The 23,024-nt window shown below is 35.3% G+C and overlaps 1 protein-coding gene across 5 annotated transcripts in view; it reads right to left on the bottom strand.

Moving 5' to 3' along the window:
* Nucleotides 1-23,024, bottom strand: part of ASCC3 (activating signal cointegrator 1 complex subunit 3) — a 332,274-nt gene that overhangs the window by 182,415 nt on the left and 126,835 nt on the right. For all 5 annotated transcript variants that reach the window (XM_067702481.1, XM_067702479.1, XM_067702483.1 and 2 more), the window contains exons 11-13: nt 14,029-14,193; nt 4,325-4,501; nt 1,610-1,681 (exon numbers count right to left, since the gene is read on the bottom strand). In XM_067702481.1, the coding sequence (XP_067558582.1) occupies nt 1,610-1,681; nt 4,325-4,501; nt 14,029-14,193 (414 nt within the window). The remainder of the gene's footprint in view (nt 1-1,609; nt 1,682-4,324; nt 4,502-14,028; nt 14,194-23,024) is intronic.

The following is a 23,024-nucleotide window of genomic DNA, read 5'->3' as shown; positions in this document are numbered from 1 at the left end:
AAACATCATCACTAATCACTGAAACAGAAACTGGGAGACCTGCAACCTAAACCCTACTTCTTATGGCAGAGAACCTGAAAACGATCATGCTTATCCTGCTCCATTCTTGTTTTGGGAGAGGGATGTAAGCACGGATCTGGACAGGAACTCTGGATACCGAAGTGTTTCAGTGGGTTCTTAAACTGTAACCACACTTTACAGAGTCACCCACAGTGCATTTTTAGCCAGACAAAAGTGTAGGGGAAGGAGACAGCTTGGTGGTCCTTAAAAGGCTGGCACTGGTGGATGCCATGACATGCACACAAAAGGTGGGAGGTAATGCCTGTGTGCAACTTCTGCCTCGTCTTTGCACACTCTTCATTTCCGGGTTCCTCCTGCCCTACAGCAGCTGGCCCCCGACCGCCTGAAGCCTCCCCTGGTGTTTCCCAACCTAGTCTGTCCTTTCTAAACAGGAACCAGCACTGTGAACCTAGCTCTCCATCTCAACTTTGGTCTGAACTTACTACTACAAGTGCCTGCCCTGTGGCAGTTTTCATTTCGAAAAGTAATGCAATGGATGGATTCACACTAAGAATGAAAGGGCTGGCAGTGAGATCTAATCTCTACTGACCAAACACCCCCAGCCAGCATCTGAACTTTGTAAATCATGATTTCTAGCGGGACATGTTAGCCCCTGTAACAGTGAGAGAATGAACTATGCCAGAAGAGGAAGAGGATATAATCTTCCTAGGATTCTTTAAATTACATTTACTTGGACTTTTACCTACCTACATTACAAGATACAACTGCTACATTTCCCAATATTCAGGAATAAGGATGCATTTCATTTTTTAAAGACATATTTTATAACATAAGATTATATGGAGAAAGGCTGAGTAGTTTAATAAATACTGATATTGCAATTACACTCCTTGGTATTTACCCAAAGGAACCGAAAACGTATGTCCACATAAAACCCATCCACAGCTGTTATGTACACATAAACTGTGGAACATCCAAACAATGGAATATTATTCAGTGCTAAAAAGAATAAGCTATCAAGCCATGAAAAGACAGAGATTTGTGTACCTCAAATACACATTGTGAAAGAAACCAATCTGAAAAGGCTACACACATCATTACACTTTTTTTTTTTTTTTAAACAATCTTGATTGGAGCATCTTGAACTTTGAAAGTTCTTAATATCCAAACAATATGAAAATTTATTATATATATTTCAATTGCTACTACTTCAGGAAAACAGTAAGAATAATATAACATTTAAATGTTTTACATTATGTAAGTAAATTAAAATTTTTGATGTATGAGAGAAGGTTGGTGCTTTAAAATAAATAAAGAAGTAACCTGAAATGTAAAGGATGAAATTCTTCTTTCTCTTATCTATTTAATAAAAGTGGCAAACAAAACAGCAATGATCTATCAATACTGGAATGATAATATTACCTATGAATATTTTATGACTTATATGGCTACCCAGTGGGCTAAAAAATTACTAAGAAATAAAACCTGTGAATCATTATCTCAGAATTGAAGAACCTTTTTAAGAGCATAAAAATTAATAATTTTAATCATTAAGTGTTCTCTAAAAACAGGATAAAATAAAGTGTACCTGGTGTCCAGCCTTTACTTGCTTCAAAACACTTTCATAACATACTTCATCCATGTTATTCAACTGTTGCACCTTAAAGTTTTTAAAACATGAAAAATATCAGATGAAGCAATTATAAACTTCTTAACCACAAAGGAAGCTTTATCAATTACGACGCACCTCCTTTTACTTTCAGACTAGCCAGAATGCAGAAACAACACCTGCAATATCAACACCTGATATATAACAACCCAATCGGAAATAAACACAATATAATTAAAAAATACAAATAAAATACCTCATGCAATAGTTTCAGTGAACTAGCTTTATAAGAATGCAAGTTTTTTAAAGACAATAAGTTTAAGAATAATATTCTAGTGAGAGATATTTTAAAATAATTTTAAAGTTCTTTTCACTGTTTTCACCAGAGAAGCCCATTCTTCAGACTGTTTTTCTTCTATTTCAGTCTATAAAACTATACATAGAGCTTTCCTCTGTAATTCTCAAAATCACCGGAATATTACCAGTAGAATATCATGACATACAAAGCTAAAATGTAAGGAAACATACTATTTCTGTAATGTATACAGAGTTCGGTAGATATTTTTCTACAGAAACATTTTCCAGATTAATTGGAAATTTAATATCAAATTAATGAATTTAAAAAAGGTCTCATTTTCCCTATTAATGATGAGACAACTTCCAACCAAAAAGGTAAGGTAGTTACCTCAAAGAGGAGGCATGTGACACAGCCTGCATCTCTCTATTTAACATTTATTAAGAGTCTGGAGGGGATGAAAATGTTACACAACTGAAATGACTAAAATTTAGATTTTTTGTTTTAATAAAGGAAACATTTTAACATTCTGGAACTCTTATAGTGATTAAGTAAAATGAGATAATCACAAGACAATTTACTCTCCATTAATGATTGGAAAAAACAACAAACCAAAAACTTCTCCAAACAAAACTCTCAGTAATTTTTTTGGTGAATTTTGGATTGAGCTCTGGTCAAAGCCATTATTTCAAATTAGACGTGTCATGGACACCATTTTCCTATTTTGTGTTCTTCCACAACTGAATCACATCGTGAGCTTCTGAATGAAACTCTAAGAAATCTAAAAGGATTCCTTACTATAAGAAATGACAAATTAACAACGGTTACAATATATTAAACAACACCCTGGGGGAATTCTTGTTACCAACTGTGTATGTCAGCTGAGCGTAAAACTAATACATTTTAGTAAGACAAAAATGCATATTTATAACGAATATATATAATTAATTTACTATTTACACTGTGTAAGATTTGTAAAAATAGTTTTTAAATTTTGCCAAATTTTTAAACCTTCAAAATAATTATGATAGTTCAACATCTCACACCATTCCTTTTGTGATTACAATGCTAACATATTGTGGTGAAAAATACATGGAAGTTAATTAGCTGTAAGTGATTTACCACCTTCTATGATGAAATTAAAAGAAAATAAGTTTTAAGACCCCTGACAAGCATCTGAAAACACTTTCTTCTCTACATCTTTCTGTGAGAACCATCTGCAATCATTTAAATTATAAGTTGAAAGAACAATCTAATGTTATAAACAGCTCTACATCTGTTCTAATGATACATTAAAATAAACTAAAAAATCAAACATATATTAAGATATGGCTGAAAAAAACAACAAGTAATACTGAAAAGCCCTTGAAACAATGAAGGTAAAAGATGCATATCATAACTATTACCATAACATGAGCTGTCCTTCTATGTATACATCTGAAATGGCTCCCCACAATTCTAAACATACCTTACTTTTATGCAATGCAGATGGAGCATATTAACTGTTGCAGTGACATTGGCTTTTAGTATTTTCTAAGCTGAGTATTTTATTTATAATACTGTAGGCTAAAAATGACCCTGTTTTACTAATACAATTGTTTTTAGACAAAAGTAATGTAATACACTAAAGACCAAGGTTGACATAGTAACACACGATTCTATCCTGCTTTCTTTTATAAAGAGGTCATATGGCCCGTGAATCTTCTCCTAAAACTATTTCTTCCACGGGGGGCGGGAAGTGTCATTAAACAGAATGATAAACAAATAAATTTTAAGCAAAATATTCCTTCATGACATTATAAAAGCCTAAAATAAGCACCCTGATAATGCAAATGGTACATGGTAATACTATTTAAGGAATTAGATAAACAGACTTTTTAAAACATTGCAAAGAATTTCAGAAATGCCACTTATGTATATAATTAATATGATAGTTATACAATATTATAAGTTAAATAGAGCCCCTCCTTTAATAGTTGCTATCATGAAATTATTTTTCTATTGCATATAAGGTATTACTTATTTTAGATGAATAATATTATATCATGATATATATTACTGACTTAACTAAAGTCTTTTATTATTTCATATTGGCCTTCAACCCTATCAAATTAACATTTTGAAACATATTCTTATATATAACTTGTGTTCTTAGCTGAGAATACAAAATATACACTGATAATAGCAATGCAAACTACTACAAGCAGCTTTTTGGAGCAGGAGACATTCTACTACATATAGCTGAGGAAGTATGCTTGAGTTTTTTTTTCTAGGCTGTGATATTTGTAATGTGACTGAAATGGTCTTCTGGAGTCTCTAACCTCAAACAAGTATTAAACAATACATCAACAAAAATATTTCTGGAAAAGAAAAGTATAAGTTTTAAAACAAATGTTTACCTTATTTGCACTTTTAACCCCCAGAAATGTCTGTCCAAGAGGAACAGGTCGAAAGCGGCCATCAAAGTAGAAAAGTCCAATGAAGGGATTAACGTGTAAAAACGTAGCAACATCGAGGTAGTTGGGTAAGGTTGCAGACAGTCCAAGAATTCTTATCATACTCTGTGTGGATTCAACCTATAGGGGTTATTTTAATTAACATATGAGATAGATTCAACCCATCTGGATTTGTACCAAGTTTAAAATAAGTTTTAGTAGTATAAACGATGAAACAGTCACAATAAAATAAGATCACTGAAGAAACTGAGAATAACAACACAGTCTAAAAGACAGATAATGTGAAAAAAAAACTGGCTTAAATCTGGCATGTGGAATGATATAAAGTGATTAAAAGTGTAATTTTAGTATATTTTCTGAACTGGAAAATTCTTAAATAGTTTCTTCTGTTTTGTTGTTTTCCCCCCTAAAAATTTAACAAGGCAAGTGACATGTGTTAGGTTTTAGTGTAAGCTGTACCACTTTATAATTTCAGGTGTTAGAAGTATATGCTCTTTATTCTCAAGTTCAATAATTTCAAATTCATTTTAAACACACAACCACAGAAGTCTGAAATAATTAAGGTAGATTCTTCTAGTGTTTCACAAATTTAAATTTAAAATGATATACTGTATAAGAGAGAGTTTGTGTGGAACAACAGCCAAAACTTGGGGGAAGAAAATCACAAACTACTCAAAGAATGTCCTAAGCTGCATTATTTGTGTTCACTGGTGGGGTGTAATATTCTAATTTTGTGGCTGAACTCTGCTGAAAACATCAATTAATTTGTTCGTCAATCATTTATTAAGCTTTTAATGACAGGCACAAAGCCAGGAGAGCAGGGGTTTAAGAGTCTGTAAAAACTACAAAAAAACACTGTAATGTGTCCCATTAATAGTAGCACCTTCTAAAAACTGAGAACAATGAAGAGAGATCACTAATCAAGCTCGGGTAAGTCAGGGAAGGCACGCAGAGGTGACAGTTGTCGGTGTTCTAAGAGAGCGGCTAGGACCTGCCAGGTAGGCCAGGAAGAATGGTGTTTAAGGTACTGTACTTAGCAACACTAATGGCACGAGCTAGAAATGTAGAAGTGTAGAGATGATCATGAGAAATCTCGCATGCCAAGGAGTTTCTCCATTTTACTGCTGATGAGCACACGACACTATTCCATTCTCTTTCAATTACGTTTTTATGATGATAGCTGATAGTATTCTCATCTTTTTCCATCTCTAAACGTTCTTAAAAGATCTTTATCCTTTTTAATTTTGTTTACTCATAGGTTTTCTACTTTTTTGTGATTGGATTTGTTATGTTTATTTTACTTTTTTAAAACCTAGCTTTTGCTTTTTTAAAAATATAGAAGGTTTCTAGCTAATAAATCTAATTCTATTGGTTTCCTAGTTTGTATTTAATTTTTTTCAACTGTACTATTTTTCCATTTTTTTTAGAACATTCTGTTTAAAATTACCCAACATTTAAAATTTAATAATTAACTTACTATAGTCCCAACATTCCTGTTTCATTTGAGTATAATTCAAACTCTGAATTATAAACTCTGTCTGTACTTAATAAACTTTCATTATTTTCTAATAATAATGTTGTCACTCTCTTTCCCTTCCTTCCTTTCATGATCACTTACTGAACTCTCAGTGTCAGAAGACTATTCTTTCAAGTGGTTGGGTTTTATGTCTTCAGTTTATCAAATACAAAAGTGTAGAATGTATGTACATATATATGTGTTTGTATATACATATGCATATATAGATATGTATGTGTGTGTGTATATAGTTTTGTTTTACCATATAGAAGTTATTTCTAAATTTCTATTTTTTTTTTTTTTTTTTTTTTTTTGCGGTACGTGGGCCTCTCACTGTTGTAGCCTCTCCCGTTGTGGAGCACAGGCTCCGGAAGTGCAGGCTCAGCAGCCATAGCTCACGGGCCCAGCTGCTCCGCGGCATGTGGGATCCTCCTGGACCGGGGCACGAACCCGCGTCCCCTGCATCGGCGGGCGGACTCTCAACCGCTACGCCACCAGGGAAGTCCCTCTATTGTATTTTGTAAAGACTATGATCTTTTCAATTTCTGCTTTGAGAAAATGTCCCATGGTCACCTAAGATGAACATAATTTATCTATTTTTAGGGTATACAATTCTATATGCTTGACCACTTTATGACATTAATTATATTATTCAAATTCTCTATATTTTATATTTATAATACAGGAAGTTAAGCATTTGCCAAGAGAAAGTATTACTTTCATCACATAAAAACTTCCCATTTTAAATTAAGATGCCAAATGTTGCTAAAGGGAACAGTCCAGGACCATTCACAGGTAAGCCCTAGGGGTTCTGCAGAAGTATGGGGGGCATTCTGCAGCCCCATGCACCTATAATATCCTTTCTATCCGGGTTTTCAAATCCCACATGCTTTCATATTTTTCTATACTAGGCTTCCATGTAAAAGTTTAATTTAAAAAAGGGTTTCTTACCTGGGAAGAAGTTTGAAAACCTCTGATGTGATTTTTAAAAGTACACAAGACTTGGAATGAATTTGGTAAGTTAATTAACCTTCGACCAAATTCCTTTATGAGAGAATGCATATAAAAAGATTCTCAATCTTTAACAAAAGACTATACAATATTATTATTTTTTAAATCTAGGAACTTTTAAGTCATTCTCACCTTCTTGCTATCATAAGTAAAATAAGGGGATTCATGGGATATATTTACTTGGGCAAATATTTTAACTATTTTTTCAGTTTTTATGTCTCTCTTATTTACATCTAATTTTAGTCAAAACTTGCTTGCATCATGCTGGTATCTTCGAGTTATTATACCTAAGTGAGCAGCTCCCAATGTCAGATTTCTCCTTGGATATTTCTATACAGTGCATATATGGGCTGGGAAAGTCCAAGGGCCTGAGTTCACTCCCTCACACAAATATTATTTACAGGCACTTAGAGAGGCCCTGTGCCTTCCAAACTCATTCTGTAAGTAGGACAAAAATGAATCTGCTTACTCACTGCTATGGGTTCTATCTGGGCTTCTTTGAGGACTAAATAAAACACTACCTATGAGATATACATATGGCTCCCAAACCAAACCCAACCCAAACAAGAGAACCCTAAATAAGGGGAACTGATGACCCTACCTACTATTTAAGAAACCTCCTTTACATGCTATGATTAGAATCCTTTACAGTAATTAGAATGATAATTTTAATTATACCATAGTTCTATTTCCTATTGATGGTGATGTGAAAGGATATGAAGGTGATTTTTAGTTTTAAAATCATTCAACACAAAAGTTATTGAGTATATTTTTAAGGACTTTTGATGTTAAATATATGATACCTTGCAAACACTAGAGATATTTTTCTGCTAAAACCCCATTTTACAACAACTGTATTTTTTAATCTAAAAAAATCATATCATTCTCAACACAGATAAGCCTGTATGAGAAATATATTCTTTTAAATATGGATAATTTGGAAGTTTATGTCTTAAACCACATCTCAAAACTCCACACACTATACAGAGTTATCTGAAAATATTAATAGTTGAAAGCTATGAAAAATTAACATTTTACAGTTTCTTCTTTATCATTAGCCCAAAAACTAGGCAGTAAATTTTTACAGCATTGTCCCTCACATAATATCTAAGTTTGGACAAAGTCTATTCACTGAAAGTAAATTTAGTTACAACTAATGTTAGTTCAATGTTGTTAAATATAACAGATTAGGGCTTCATTGTACTTTTTTATTTTCCAAATTTCTTTCACTCATGCCAAGTATGTTGTGAATTTAGTCCCTAATACCACCATGCAACTTCAGAACCTGAACAGAATCTACACTGCATTAGAATAGCTACCTATGGTGTATCTATGTTAGTTACAAATTGTTGAAGTGCCATGTAAAGCACTGCCATCTACTGGGAATGTCTGGTAATCACAAGGAACAAACAAAAAGGAACTTCGTTTTTTCTAAAAATATTTATGAGCACTGCACTAATACACTGGAAATATGAGAAGAATCATATAGATCATTCTGTTAAGGAGATTAAAATCTAGTGAGAGACACAGATAAAGACAGAATTACCTATAGTTAAGTTGTGAAATTATAAGGAAGACTGTGATGAGTGCTAAAAATGTGCAAAGAAAGGGAGTACAGAGGGAACACAGAAAAGGTGTAATTCTTTCTGAGTGGTAAACTAGGAAACACTTCATAGAAGAAGTGATATTTGGCAAACTCAAAAGAATAGTAAGTTTTCAACAGATGGACGTGTGGAGCAATAATATATAATTTTGCATTTACAACCCTTCATCTCATAACTAACAATACACTCTGACGTACGTAAGATTAGTTTTACCTCTGAAAGAGGGCCAATGGCATTGGAAAAAAAGTGGGGAAGGAATAAATGGTTTTGTGTGGCTGGAACCTACATCAGGTAAGGAATATGATGAAGTTAAAATTGGACAAATAGGTCAGGGCTTCAGTAGTATTTAACGTCCAGTTAAAGTATTTAAACATTTTTCTTAAGATAACAAACAGCAAGTCATCAAAGGTTTATAAGCACAGTAAGTGATAAACTATACAATTGGAATTTGGCTATATTATGAAGAAGCCAATGTGCAGGATGAATTAATGTATATTTACATATTATATATCCATGTTACATACAATGTATTATATATTCCTATATCATATGTTAACATATGATATGTTTATAATTATACTACATATGTAATAAACCTATAATATATAATTTTTATATATTTTACTTCACAGTTTATAAACTATATATAGAAAATTATACTATTATATATTCATAATTTACAAAATATTTATAACGAATGCTTCAAAGTACATATGGTACATAATGTGTGTGTCTGTGTACATATGTACAGAAAGCATCAGCAGCAGGCCTGCAATCTATTTTCTCTCTCAACTGGGAATCCTCAAGAAAGAAAGATGCCCTGGTCAAATCCCCTTGTAAACATGCTAATGACAGACCTCCTGGCAAATGTACTAATGGTATTTACTTGACCTCTAATGTTCTATAGTTGCAGGAAAGCTTTATCTTTGTAATGCTTTTAGCTGATGGACATGCTCTCTAGGTGGCTCAATGCAAACAAACCAGGAATGTATGGACTTACGTGGCCTGGCTCCCTGAAAAGATCACTAAGCTATGTACGTATCAAGGTATCAAATCAAAACATTTCGTGATCGGAAAGTATCACCTTGGGAAATAGTACCTTCTGTTAACCACTAATCTCACTTTACCTAATACACTAATCATATGCACTGTTTTGTATATCAATTCTACCTCGATAAAGCTGTTAAAAATTTTTTTAAAAAATCTCATGACAGGGCTTCCCTGGTGGTGCAGTGGGTGAGAGTCCGCCTGCCAATGCAGGGGACACAGGTTCGTGCCCCGATCCGGGAAGATCCCACATGCTGCGGAGCGGCTAGGCCCGTGAGCCATGGCCGCTGAGCCTGTGCGTCCGGAGCCTGTGCTCCGTAACGGGAGAGGCCACAACAGTGAGAGGCCCGCGTACCGCAAAAAAAAAAAAAACTCATGATCAAAATAGGTCTCTTTTGTGTAAATGATGTCCTGCATGCTTCTTTTCGAGACCTCACAAGCAAAATCTGCGCCAGAGCAGATCCACCGTGGCGAGAAAGGAGAACAGTGATGGCAGTGGCAGACTTCTCCATGCTTCACCTCTGTCTCACAACTACATGTATTATTGACATTATTCTTAAGTTGGGTATTAGCTAAAACCTCTGATTTTTGTGTGTCTACTTTGAATATTTCAATGCTTTGTGTTTTATGTATGTGCATCTGTGCATGTGCATGCACATATTTTTATATAGTAAAAAGTGAACATGTCCTAAAGAGTCCTCTAATCCCATCCCTACTATAAATCCACTTTTACAGCGTGTTGCATATGCTTCCACATCTATGCACCCTGCTCTACCCCACCTTAAAAATCTAACTGTAAGCAAGAACTTTATTTGGTAACTATAACCACTGCACCTAGAACTGTGTAGCCAGCACATAGCAGGTAGCTAATAAATGTTCACTAAATGAGTGAATGAGAATATAAATATATTGCATTTTTTTTCTTTACACAAATGGGATTGTGCTGTATATTGTGTCTTTTCAATGAGAATATAACATGGATATCTTTTAAATCCGGTTCATATAGCTCTACCTCGTTCTTTTTAAAGACTGCAAAGTGGCATTTTATTTTATGAATTAATGGAATTTATTAAACTATTTCTTCTTTTGTTGGACAGTTGGGTTGTTTCCAACATATTTTGCGCTAACAAGAAAGCGTCAGTGAATACTGGTGTTACTATATCTATGTGTCTGTGCTATTATTTCCATAGGTTAGACTTCTAGAAGTAAAAACACAGTTTAGTGAGCATTTTCAAATTACATTCTTTTTTCACTTTTGCCAATCTATGTAAGAGAAATGTCTCATGTTGATTTGGATTCCTTTTAAGCATCTTTTCTATGATTTTCAGAATTTTTATTTCTACTGTAAAGTGCTTTTTCCAAATTTTTAAAAAAACATATTTCTTACTAGTTTACAATAACCTTTTAATTATAAAGGACATTTAAGCTTTATTTTATGTGCTACAAATAATTTCTATTATTCTGACTTACATTTGGACTTTTTGAAGGTATCTTTACTGGTCAGAAGTTTTTAATAGTTACATATCCAAATGCGCCACATGTTCCCTTTGTAACCTTTGGAGTTTTGCATTTTGCTTAGAGCTTCTCCACCTCAAGGTTATTTTTTAAATGCTCTTTCATATTTTCTTTAATGCACTGAGTTTTGTCTGGTATAGCTAAATCATTAAATCATCTAGAATTTTATGTTGGATTTACCAGATGAAAGTACATTATTTTAAAACATTTGAAAATGCAATATAAACTTCCTCAAATTTTGTACTCCCTTCATATTAAATTCCCATACCTAGTTCTAGATGAGAGCTATTCAGGATACGAAATATAAAGAACTGACACCTAACTAGTCATTGGGGTGAGGGTGAGTGTTAAGGAAGAAGGAACAATTGAGTGTGGCTCCCACACACTCAATTTGGGCTTGAGAATCAAATGGACTGTCATGCCATTTATAAATAGGGAGGGAAGATGGCAGAGTTTCTGACGTGTTTAAGCAAGAGATGTCTATGAGATATCAGAGTAGAAACATACAACTGTGTTTGGATAGGAATAGAAGTCAGCGGGGAGATTTGGACTACATGCAGAGATTTAAGTGACACAGGCACAGAAGTGTTATTTTCCCAGGGTAAATATTTAGAATAAAAAAAGAAGATGGCAAGTGACCAGAGTCCTGTGTTGGAAAAGGTCACTGAGAGGATGTGACTGCCAATTAATCTGAAAGCTAGACCTTGTCAATTAGAGGATCCTCACCCCCTTTGCTGTCCTAGGAATATGCATTCCGCTTGCCTTCCCTGAGCTAGAAGCTTCCCCGAGGATGCAGCCTTGAGATAGCAATGTGGTGTTGAGACCATTTGGACAGTATATGTGACTGAAGTCAGTTAAGGCCTCTATATACAGTTAAGGCAGGTGTAGAGGTCGACTGATCTTGCAGTTGCCCAAGACAAGCCTCAAAAGTAAGTTCCCTTGCTTATTAAAACTGTCACCTACCAATCTGGAGTGGTCTGCCTCTTTTTTCAGTTCTCTCCTTGCCCTCTGTGTACAAAGCCAATTTGCAAACCAACATCGTGGAAAATGTAAACATTTCAAGGGTGAGAAAAGGAGAGAGCAAGGGAGCCTGAGAAAGAGCAGCTAAGTAGGTGACCAAAAAAATCAAGAAAATCAAGGCAGGGTGGCATCATGGAGTCCAAGAGAAAAGAGTTTCAATTCTGAAGAAATAATGAGTTATATCCTGGTTAAAAAACAAAAAACAAAAAAACTTTTTATGACCTATGCTGGAGCAATAACCAGACCACAGTAGTTTGGAAATCAAAAGGGAAACTGAATATAGATTAATATTTCTAGAAGCTAAGTGGTAAAAACAGCTTGACTAAGCAGAAGTTATTGGAGCAGGATAGTTTGAGGGAGGTGTTTTGGTAAAGATGGGTGGGACTTTGCAATTCTTTAAAGCTGAAGGCACAGTGCTCACAGACAAGGAGAAGTTAAAGACCCAGGAAAAAGAAAAGGGATAACTTACAGAGTGAAAGGAATGGAGTCGAAGACAAGGGGACAGCGGGCCTCTAACTAAAGGATGAGGGATGGAATGATGAGGATAGATTTGGGAAGGGGTTTGAGGCTTTTGCTGGATGGTGGGGAGGTTTTTTCTGGATGCAAACTGAGGGAATTCAGCCATGAAGGCCTGTGTTTCCACTCAGTAAAAAGTATTGTCTTCTAAGAATGAGGCACAACAGGGTGGGGAGAAGGAGGGAGGAGTCTGGTGAAGCTTGGAAAAAAGAAGCAAAGCTGCTCCGAAGTTACGGGGTAAATCCCCGACGATTCAGGTGAATTCAGAGTCTACGAATGTGTAGTGACCTTAGTCTCCACCACCCCTGTGTGATCTCAGCTAGTGTTTAGCAATCTGACTGGAGGGAAACATACTGTTCTATTGACTCATGATTGGGATTTTGCCAGGGAGTCAGGGGATAAATAAGTTAAGGCTATTGACAAAAGAAAAAACTGGTCATGTAGTCTTGGCTATTTCAGAACGAAAATAAAGCCAGGAGAATATGGATCAGAGACAATAAGAGATGGGAAGTCAAGGAATTAGAGTTCTTGATTATGTTAAAAAACTAGTGTTCATCTACTGTCTTTACATGTACAATCTACCAACAAACATCATTTTAATAGTCATGGGTACTTTAAGATATCTTTTCACTTAATGGAAAGAGGGGTGACAGAAAACAATCACAGATCATTGTTGAATTTACCAATTTTGATTTGGACAATTTATGAGTTACCACAAGGTCCAAAACTAGAGACAACAAGTACACGTCCCTTTTTAAAAATAACAATTAAGATTACGCACATTAGGAGATATTTCATTTTACCTAGTATATTAAGGAAAATATAAATCATTTCCAGATTTTTTTCAGTGGGGAGAGAGGTCAGGCATGGAGAGAAATGGATGAATAATTAATATTCTCCTATGTTCTACCATATTTTAATACTGCTTAGTCAAAGTTACATTTAGCTTTAAAACACAGGTTTAGAATAGAAGTTTTCCTGTATTTATTTTGGTTAATTTAAAGAGACTTCAATAACATAAGACCTGGGAGGAAGAAAAATAGGGTACTTTTACCATAAAAATGAAATAGCTGAAGGTTTCTCCCTACGAAAATTATCTTTATCCCCATGAACAATACATACTAATATTTCTTTGAATGTTACATTTAAGTTTAAAAACTTATCCCTCAAAATAAGCTTACAGGGCTTCCCTGGTGGCACAGTGGTTGAGAGTCCGCCTGCCGATGCAAGGGACGCAGGTTCGTGTCCCGGTCCGGGAGGATCCTGCATGCCGCAGAGCGGCTGGGCCCGTGAGCCATGGCCGCTGAGCCTGTGTGTCCGGAGCCTGTGCTCCGCAATGGGAGAGGCCACAGCAGTGAGAGGCCCACATACCGCAAAAAAAAAAAAAAAAAATAAGCTTACAAATAACTTCCCCTTACCTGACGTAAAGTACGTGCCACTATGCTTTCTAATACTGGTCCTCTATCTTCATGAAGTAAATGAACTTCATCAAGAATAAGAAGCTTTACAATTTGGGAAAGAGCTACGTCCCCAACACTCTTTCTTGTCACTACATCCCATTTTTCTGGTGTGGTCACAAGCATCTATAAGACAAGAAAAGATAAATTAAAAAGGGGAAAGAGGTCACATATTATTTCAACTTCCACTGTGTTATTCAAAAAGAAATATGATTAACCACCTATACACAGATCAAATAAAGTGTTACAAATATCCCAGAATGATATCTGACTCACTGTAGACAACAGTCACTTCTCTTTAAGTTGTGATATTAAGCAGTTACTCATTAAAACTCAGTAAAGGTAGTCTGTCTGTAAATTGTAGTGTGAAGTGTACAAAATACACAGGCTTGCTTAAAACGTGTCTTACAATGTAAGAAACCAAATGACACTATCTTCTAAACAAGTGTGTACTGATAATGGCTTTTATTTGAAAAGGGACAAAAATAAGTGAATAAATCACTAAAAGGAAATGAAAAGGAAACCAAGGATCCACTCTAGGAATGGTTACCTGTTTATACTTTTCCAAATTTGGAGGAAGCTTTACTATTGACACACAGTTTTTAAAAACTACCCTTTAATATCAACTAGTATATGCAGAAGTTTATAGTAAAAAACAATACATATACTACAGCATAACTGGCACAAAATAGCAACACAAACAATGAGTCACCGGAGATCCAGGGTACTAAGAGCAGGAGGTAAGCCCAGGGTACTTATATATAAGTTCTTAGAAGAGACCATTTGACATGAGCTGTGATTATAAGTCTATTTGCTTTCTAAATATTGAATTGTTTGTGTCCCCTAAAAGCATACGATAGCAGAAAAAAAGAAAAGTTTAATAAACCTTCTACTACAGTAATAGTGAACTAGGAAATAAGCCCTTATATAACTCAAAGAACACATGAGGTAACAAATCAAAAGCAAAGCTTTTCTTATCCAGTATATCAGCTTATAGAGACTGATGACAATCAAAACCCACTATGCTTTGAAGAGTGAAGAGGTTAAGGGGGTCAGATTGTTCTCAACATTTTTGTTGTGTTATCTCAGGTCTGTTTTTGAAGTCGCTTATGGGAATGATGATAATCTTATTTTTTTAGATTGCAATTGATGTATAATTCTTAACAAATACAAAATCCAAGTTTGTCAATATAACCTGTTGCATTATTAGAGATATCACTGCTATCATTTTGAAATGAACTATATCAACCACAAAATTTAGCAGTTGTACTTCGATGTAACAATTAGTGAACTATAATGAAATAGATTAAGGCATTCATATCTAAGGTGTGAAATACTACAAATCCAAAGCTACTTAGTTAATTTGCTAAAGCCAAATGGCAATGTTGAGATCACATCAAATTTTACATTTAAAAAAATGCTTTGGAATCAAGTATAAACAGATGTATAATGGATTTTAAGATCTAAAATAGGTTGAAGCATTCAGTATGCATTAATTAACATCTCTTTTATATTCCAATAACTTAAACAGAACTTCTACTTTGAAAAATGACAAATTTAAAATAACCCAAGATATATCATTATAAATATACCCAGGGATCACTTACTAACAACCCTTTCACTCAAAGTCCTAAAAAATATGCCCATGTGATTTCAAAAACAGTAATTCTCTTAAACTGTAAATTCATGTCACATTAAAATATGAAATAAGCTTACTATTAATAAATGTTAAGAAAGCTACAAAGTACACTACAAAGATAATAATGTGGTAATGATTAAATTGTAAAGTAAAATTTTTCAGATATCAGAAAACTATACTACCAAACCTTAAAAATCCATTTTAGCATTTTGTTTTATACACCTTACTTTCAGCACAGTGAAAATTGGCTTCATTTATATTACCATTTCATTACTCTAATCCCCTGAACGAAAATGGCTAGAAAATAAAGTGTCACATTTGCTTAATGAATTGGAACTCATGCAAGACATTTCCATCTGCTCTTGTGTTAGGGCATGGGTTAACTGTCAATATTTTTACTGTCAACTCAAATTTCTCTCAATACATGTACTTATTCCCTCAGGAGTATGAAAATCATTATTCCAAACTGTTCCAATTTTAGCCTGACTACTGGGAAAATGGCAGAGCTGAGATGCTATACACCACTACTGTGCCAACAATTTGGTGTATTCAATTTTAAAATGCTCCATTTGACAGCAAAACCAAAGGACCTATGACTTGCTAGAACCACCTCATCTGGTAATTAACTCAAACATTAATATTATTATCTTTTGCCTTTTAAAACAAAGGGGAAACAAAAACAAAACAAAAAACAAAACAAAACAAAAACAAAACAAAAAACTTTTCTTACATCTGTAAACAGTAAATTTACAATGTTTAGTTTTCTGTGATTGTTTCATGACTACTAAAATACTTTTTTTCTCTAAGTGAAATATATTCCTCCTAGGGGAGAAAAACAGTAAAATTTTTAAGCTGATTTTTTTTTTTTTTTTTTTGCGGTACACAGGCATCTCACTGTTGTGGCCTCTCCCATTGCGGAGCACAGGCTCCAGACACGCAGGCTTAGCGGCCATGGCTCATGGGCCCAAGCCGCTCCGCGGCATGTGGGATCTTCCTGGACCGGTGTCACGAACCCGTGTCCCCTGCATCGGCAGGTGGACTCTCAACCACTGCACCACCAGGGAAGCCCTAAGCTGAATTTTTTATAATTATTTGCATAATCCACTAATTGGACACTATAGCAACCCTTTATCAAAACACACCAGAAAGGTGGTGTTTCACAGAAGAATGTCATGCTTGAATCTAAGTTTTAACAGACTTGTCCCAAATAAAATTCTTTGAATTTCAAGGTAAGAATTACTGAAGAGATCACAAAGCCTCTTGTCAACATACCTGTAAGAGTGCAAGAGGAACATGTTCAATTGTGCGTTTTACAATTTTTAAAAACTATTTTAACATCTTTATTGGAGTATAATTGCTTTACAATGGTGGTTAGTTTTTGCTTTATAACAGAGTGAATCAGCTATACATATACATATATCCCCACATCTCCTCCCTCTTGCATCTCCCTCCCACCCTCCCTATCCCACCCCTCTAGGTGGTCACAAAGCACTGAGCTGACCTCCCTGTGCTATGCAGCTGCTTCCCACTAGCTATCTATTTTACATTTGGTAGTATATATAAGTCCATGCCACGCTCTCACTTCGTCCCAGCTTACCCTTCCCCCTCCCCGTGTCCTCAAGTCCATTTTCTACATCTGCGTCTTTATTCTTGTCCTGCCCCTAGGTTCTTCAGAACCTTTTTTTTTTTTTTTTTTAGATTCCATATATATGTGTTAGCATACAGTATTTGTTTTTCTCTTTCTGACTTACTTCATTCTGTATGACAGACTCTAGGTCCATCCACCTCACTACAAATAACTCAATTTCGTCTCTCTTTATGGCTGAGTAATATTCCATTGTATATATGTGCCACATCTTCTTTATCCATTCGTCTGTCGATGGACACTTAGGTTGCTTCCATGTCCTGGCTATTGTAAATAGAGCTGCAGTGAACACTGAGACACACAGAATGTTTGTGATGTCTAAAAGCAATCTGTTTTATGTTTAACAAATCCTGTTATATCTATTTAAAGTTACACAAGTCACACTGATATCCTACTGAATTTTAAACATTTGTTTTTAAAACATTTTGACTGTTCCAGCAGTATTCTTCTTTGAGGCAGACGGCTATAAATTAAAACTAGATTTAAAATGTTAACGGAATATAAGAAATTTAAAAAATGGAAGTAGACTTTCTTACTTGTATAATATTTAAAATTGATTTTGAAATTTTTGGTATTCAGACTATAGAAAAAAATTTTAATTGTTTAAACCCATTACATAAATGACATTTTTAAAAGCCAGAAAGGTACAATACCAAAATATAGTCATTAAAATCCAAGAGTATATTACTATAATTCATCAAATCTCAAGAGCTATTAATTTTAAGCCACACCTTCATTTTATGTGTCACTAAGAAGTTAAAAAAAAAGACTACCAAATAAAGTTTTTAAATGTCTTACAATTGATGAAATATTGTACATTTAGTTGAAAATGTTAGGGATCTATTAACTAAGCTAAAGGACAATATTTAAGAATGCTTGCTTAATACATTTTCTGCGTTGAAGACAGTCAGCCGAGAGTTGTTACAAATCACATTATAATGCTATAGATGTAGACTGCGCAACAGTTTGCAGGATTTAGGAAGTCTGTCTTCCTTTTTAAAATACATAATCCCATACTTACTCAACCAAAAAGCTTATAAATTATATGAATGTTTTAATTTAAGGATAAAATCTACAATGTCACATGGTTTAAATTCCATAAACACACATATAATTACAGTTATACTAACCTCTGCTATACAAATGTGAGCTCTGATTGACGGCAACAGCCCCGGTAATAGAACCTGACAGCTTGCAGATTATACCTGCCCCTTGGGACACTACAACAAATCAGTTAGTTCCAACTACTCCTTTTCTACCTTTTTTATGTTCCCTCCTCTCCCACCAATTCACACGCTTGAGTGCACACTCACACATGTAAAGCACAAAGTCTTCTGAAGTGTCTAGCTATACTTATTTAATGTCAAGGACCACAGCTTTCAATTATAAAATGAAAATATAAAAGTTAATCAGAAAATCTTCAAGTACAAATGTATTTTATGCATATTCTTGTTGAAAGTACAGATACGGTCAAGCAAAATCATAAAGGATACTGTAATCTGACATGTATCTTCGCATTTTGATGTTAGGGGAAAAAAATCTGTATGATACTACTTTTAGTTAAAAGTTCAAAGGTAAAGATTTACTAAATAAAGAAAAAAAGTATATAATTCAATATGAAAACCTAATACTTTTGAAGGAACAGAGCATGGAGTGCTGGGGGTAAGGGAGAAAAAGCTCTTGTAGTATATAATTCAAAATTGAACATTTAAGAAAATACTTTGTTTATAACTGTGGTAGAATTGTGTTTATAACTGTAGTAGAATTATCTTTGCAGTTCTTTTTGTTGATTTAAAATACTTTCCAACAATCTCAGAACATTATACACTGAACTCTAGCCTCATCAACATAAGTGTACAAAGAATACAATGCTTGGTTACCCTAAAACTTAAGTAATTACACATAATAGAGAAAAACACAAAAATTGTTTATATTGCAGTGTGTATAAGCCATAAAGACCTTGCTTTCATCATTCTAACTGCTTGTCCATAATACCCCAGGATTTCGTTCCATTAAAGTCTCATAGAGCAAGGGTCTGATACAACTAAACAATGACTCCTATTCTGCTCACTCATAAAACATAGTTCTTGAATATGACTAATTTGTGGTAGAAACCTGCCCTGTTGTAAATTCTATCCTGTACAATTGGGATAGGGCTCATAGTGAATGGGTTTCCTTGGTTTATTATAAAGCAGTTTTGTTTTTCAAATCTAACTGGTAAATGTGCCCTTTAAAAGTGGGGGAAAAAATCCTCTCTCCTGTGACTTTGAACATTTGATAGTCACCATCTCTTTCCTGCTGCATGTGAAGAGCTCAGTTTGAGGATCGATTTCTTACTAAAATGAAACACTTTTAAATATCACATTGTAATACCAAACTTAAAACCTCACATGTGATGAGCTAAAAAAAATGTATTCTGCAGCTCTTCACAAAAATGATAATACCAAGATAATACCAGTTTCATCTCTTCAAACTAATTCGAGGCATTCAATACTAAGAGATTTTACTAATTCAAGAACAATTAATCAAAAGTTTGTTTGGGGTCTATTATCAGAAAGAAGAGATGGATGAAGGGAGGATTCTAAAATCTTATGAAGAAATTATGGCAGGACATAAGCTGCTGAAAATGACTGCAAACTAAGGAAATGAGTTGTCTTTATTGTTAACCTACTTCCATTATTTGGATCCTATTTTATTTCTTTAAAAAGGCAGGACATGTGTACTATTTAATCAGAATTTATGGGTATCGAAAGAACTTCTCAATAAAAGTTTGTGATTAACTCACTCAACTCAATGTCTTCAGGCATTTGTCTATGGTTAAGAACACAAAGATAGGACTTCCCTGGTGGCGCAGTGGTTGAGAGTCTGCCTGCCGATGCAGGAGACAGGGGTTCGTGCCCCGGTCCGGGAAGATCCCACATGCCACGGAGCGGCTAGGCCCGTGAGCCATGGCCACTGAGCCTGCGCGTCCGGAGCCTGTGCTCCGCAACAGGAGAGACCACAACAGTGAGAGGCCCGCATACCGCAAAAAAAAAAAACCCACAAAGATAAAGGCAAGAAATTTAGAAGCTTATACTTCAAGGTGAAAACACAGCAAAGAAGTGAAATGTGGTCTAAACTCTCTCATACAATGTTATGAAATGCAAAGGTCACCTATGAGGGGGCAGTTAACCTTGTTCAAGCAACTGCCACTGAATCTGCCCACAACTACACATATAAGCTACACATATAGCACCAAAATCACTACAATGCAGAACCGAGTGAAATTATACATTTTTATGCATTTTTTTCCTCCATTCCCTTCCACTTCCTACAATCCAACAAACTTACAGCAGCACAGAAAAAGAGCAAACAACAATTATTTGTTATTTGTGCTGAAGTGGTTTAACAGAAACTCATATTCAATAAAAACAAGGCTTAGAAAAGTGATAAGGAGAAAAGAAAATATGCCCAAAGAATTAGCTAATATAATATCCATGATTAAGTATAAAACCCAGCTCTAAGCTTTCTTAACACCTAACTGAAAAAGAAAAACTGGGAGTTATGTCAGCAAAATGGCTGTATGGGAATTTCTAGTGTTCATCCCCTCCAATTAGGAACATTAATTTGAAGACTATCTGCACACAAAGATTGCTTCGCAAGAGCGAAGGATCCCAGGTGAGAGATTACGGCATGTAGGTAAAGCACAGAAATAAGAAAAGACACAGTAAGAAGGTAGGAAAGATAGATTCACATTAGCCCCATCGCTCCTCCTCTAAGCCCAGGCAACCCGGCACAGAGAGAGATACCTTCCCCATTGGAGAACGAAAGTAAAGCGAGCGCCCAACTTCACCTCAGTCCCGGAGCTGGCCATTCCCAGCATCAGGCCAACCCCAAGGTCCTAGGTGTCCCCTTGCAGGCTCTCTCAAACCCAGGCCCCCCGCTTACTCCCAGCACCTACTAGCTCCAGCAGCCCAAGGCAGGGCGGCTCCCACAGCTTCAGGCAGCATCCACGGCACCTACCAGCAGGCTCCCATGAACCCGCACCTGATACCTGAAAAGGTGCTCAAATCACTAATAATCAGGCAATGCAAATCAAAACAACAATGATCTTTCACCTCACACCTGTTAGGATGTCTATTACCAAAAAAGAATACTGGTGTGTGTAGTCGGAAAATGCTGCCCAAGTAATTCTGACATTGCAACTTGAGTTAAGAAGAACTGGCTAAATCTGTCAAATTTCCAGGGCCCCAGGACTCCAATATCCATCCATTCTCTATTCAGTTAAGTAAACTCTTTTTCACTATACTATATAGATTTCTTTTAAGCAAATCAGTCACCTAAAAGATTTTACCACACTATCTGCAATGGCTGAGAGCTGAAATTACAGTGTAGCTTTGTCTGTGTGGGGCATTTTCATTACCTTTACTAACTTATCATGGAGAAACAGCTTTGTATTTTAATTTAGCATTTATTTGATTTTTAGTGATGTTTAACATCTTACTTTATGAAACTTTACATTTTTCCCTTGTAGTAAGAGTCTATTTTTGTATTCAGTGTTTGGGTTTACATCATCAATTTGCATAAACTCACCCATTAATAGAGATATTAAGTATAACTAGTGGATCCATTTTGGATGGCAAATTGGCAAAATCTATCAAAACTGTAAATGCACAAACCCTAGGTCCAGCAATCTCACTTCCAAAGTTCTACCCAAGAATAAAGACATACAGACAGACAGACATGCATGAAGTTCTTTAGAAGGCAATAATGTAGATCTATATGCATTGATATTAAGTGGGAAAAGGCAAAATATTATGCATTTTATACAAACACATACACATATGTACATAAATATGATCCCATTATTATTAAACTAAAACAAAACCACATATCCATATTTTTCTCTACATTCTCAGCTCCTAAGCTGAAATGTTTAGAAGGCTTTTTTTAAACCACAATACTCTATTTCCTTTTCATAGGCTTCTGCAGCATCTCACACATAGAAAATATGTGCTCATATTTTCTCTGTCAGCATCTATTACACTGTATTGCTTGCTTAAATATCTGTCTCCCTTAATAAACCACAGGCACAGACAAGGCAGGGGCAGTGAGTCTCTTGACAGCTATTGTATCTACAATGTCTTCAAGTGGTCTGCTGCATGGTACATACTCGAGAACTGTTGATGGATTATATATTTTAGCAGATAGTAATTATTAACTCCACAATATTGGTGGTAACTATCCTTGCCTAATAAGAAAGTAGTAAAGCAATTATACTCCAATAAAGATCTTAAAAAAAACCGTAGAACAAATACTTCTACATTTAATAGCAGGATTTACACAACTTGTGTTTTACCACATAGATATTTAGGTTTAGAAAGTTATGCTTAAGGGCTTCCCTGGTGGCGCGGCGGTTGGGAGTCCGCCTGTTGATGCAGGGGACGTGGGTTCGTGCCCTGGTCCGGGAGGATCCCACATGCCGCGGAGCGGCTGGGCCCGTGAGCCATGGCTGATGAGCCTGCGGGTCTGGAGCCTGTGCTCCGCAACGGGAGAGGCCACAGCAGTGAGAGGCCCGCGTATCGAAAGAAAGAAAAAAAAAAAAAAGAAAGTTACGCTTAAGATACTGTCACATAATGGATTTTGTGAATTAGCCAGGGAAATGCTCTCTTCTCTACTCTGTTCACGTAAATT

The sequence above is a fragment of the Pseudorca crassidens genome, chromosome 13 (assembly GCF_039906515.1).
Source record: "Pseudorca crassidens isolate mPseCra1 chromosome 13, mPseCra1.hap1, whole genome shotgun sequence".
Lineage (NCBI taxonomy): Eukaryota > Metazoa > Chordata > Mammalia > Artiodactyla > Delphinidae > Pseudorca > Pseudorca crassidens.
Note: the sequence above shows the minus strand (reverse complement) of the source record. Positions and strands in the feature narration are given on the sequence as shown.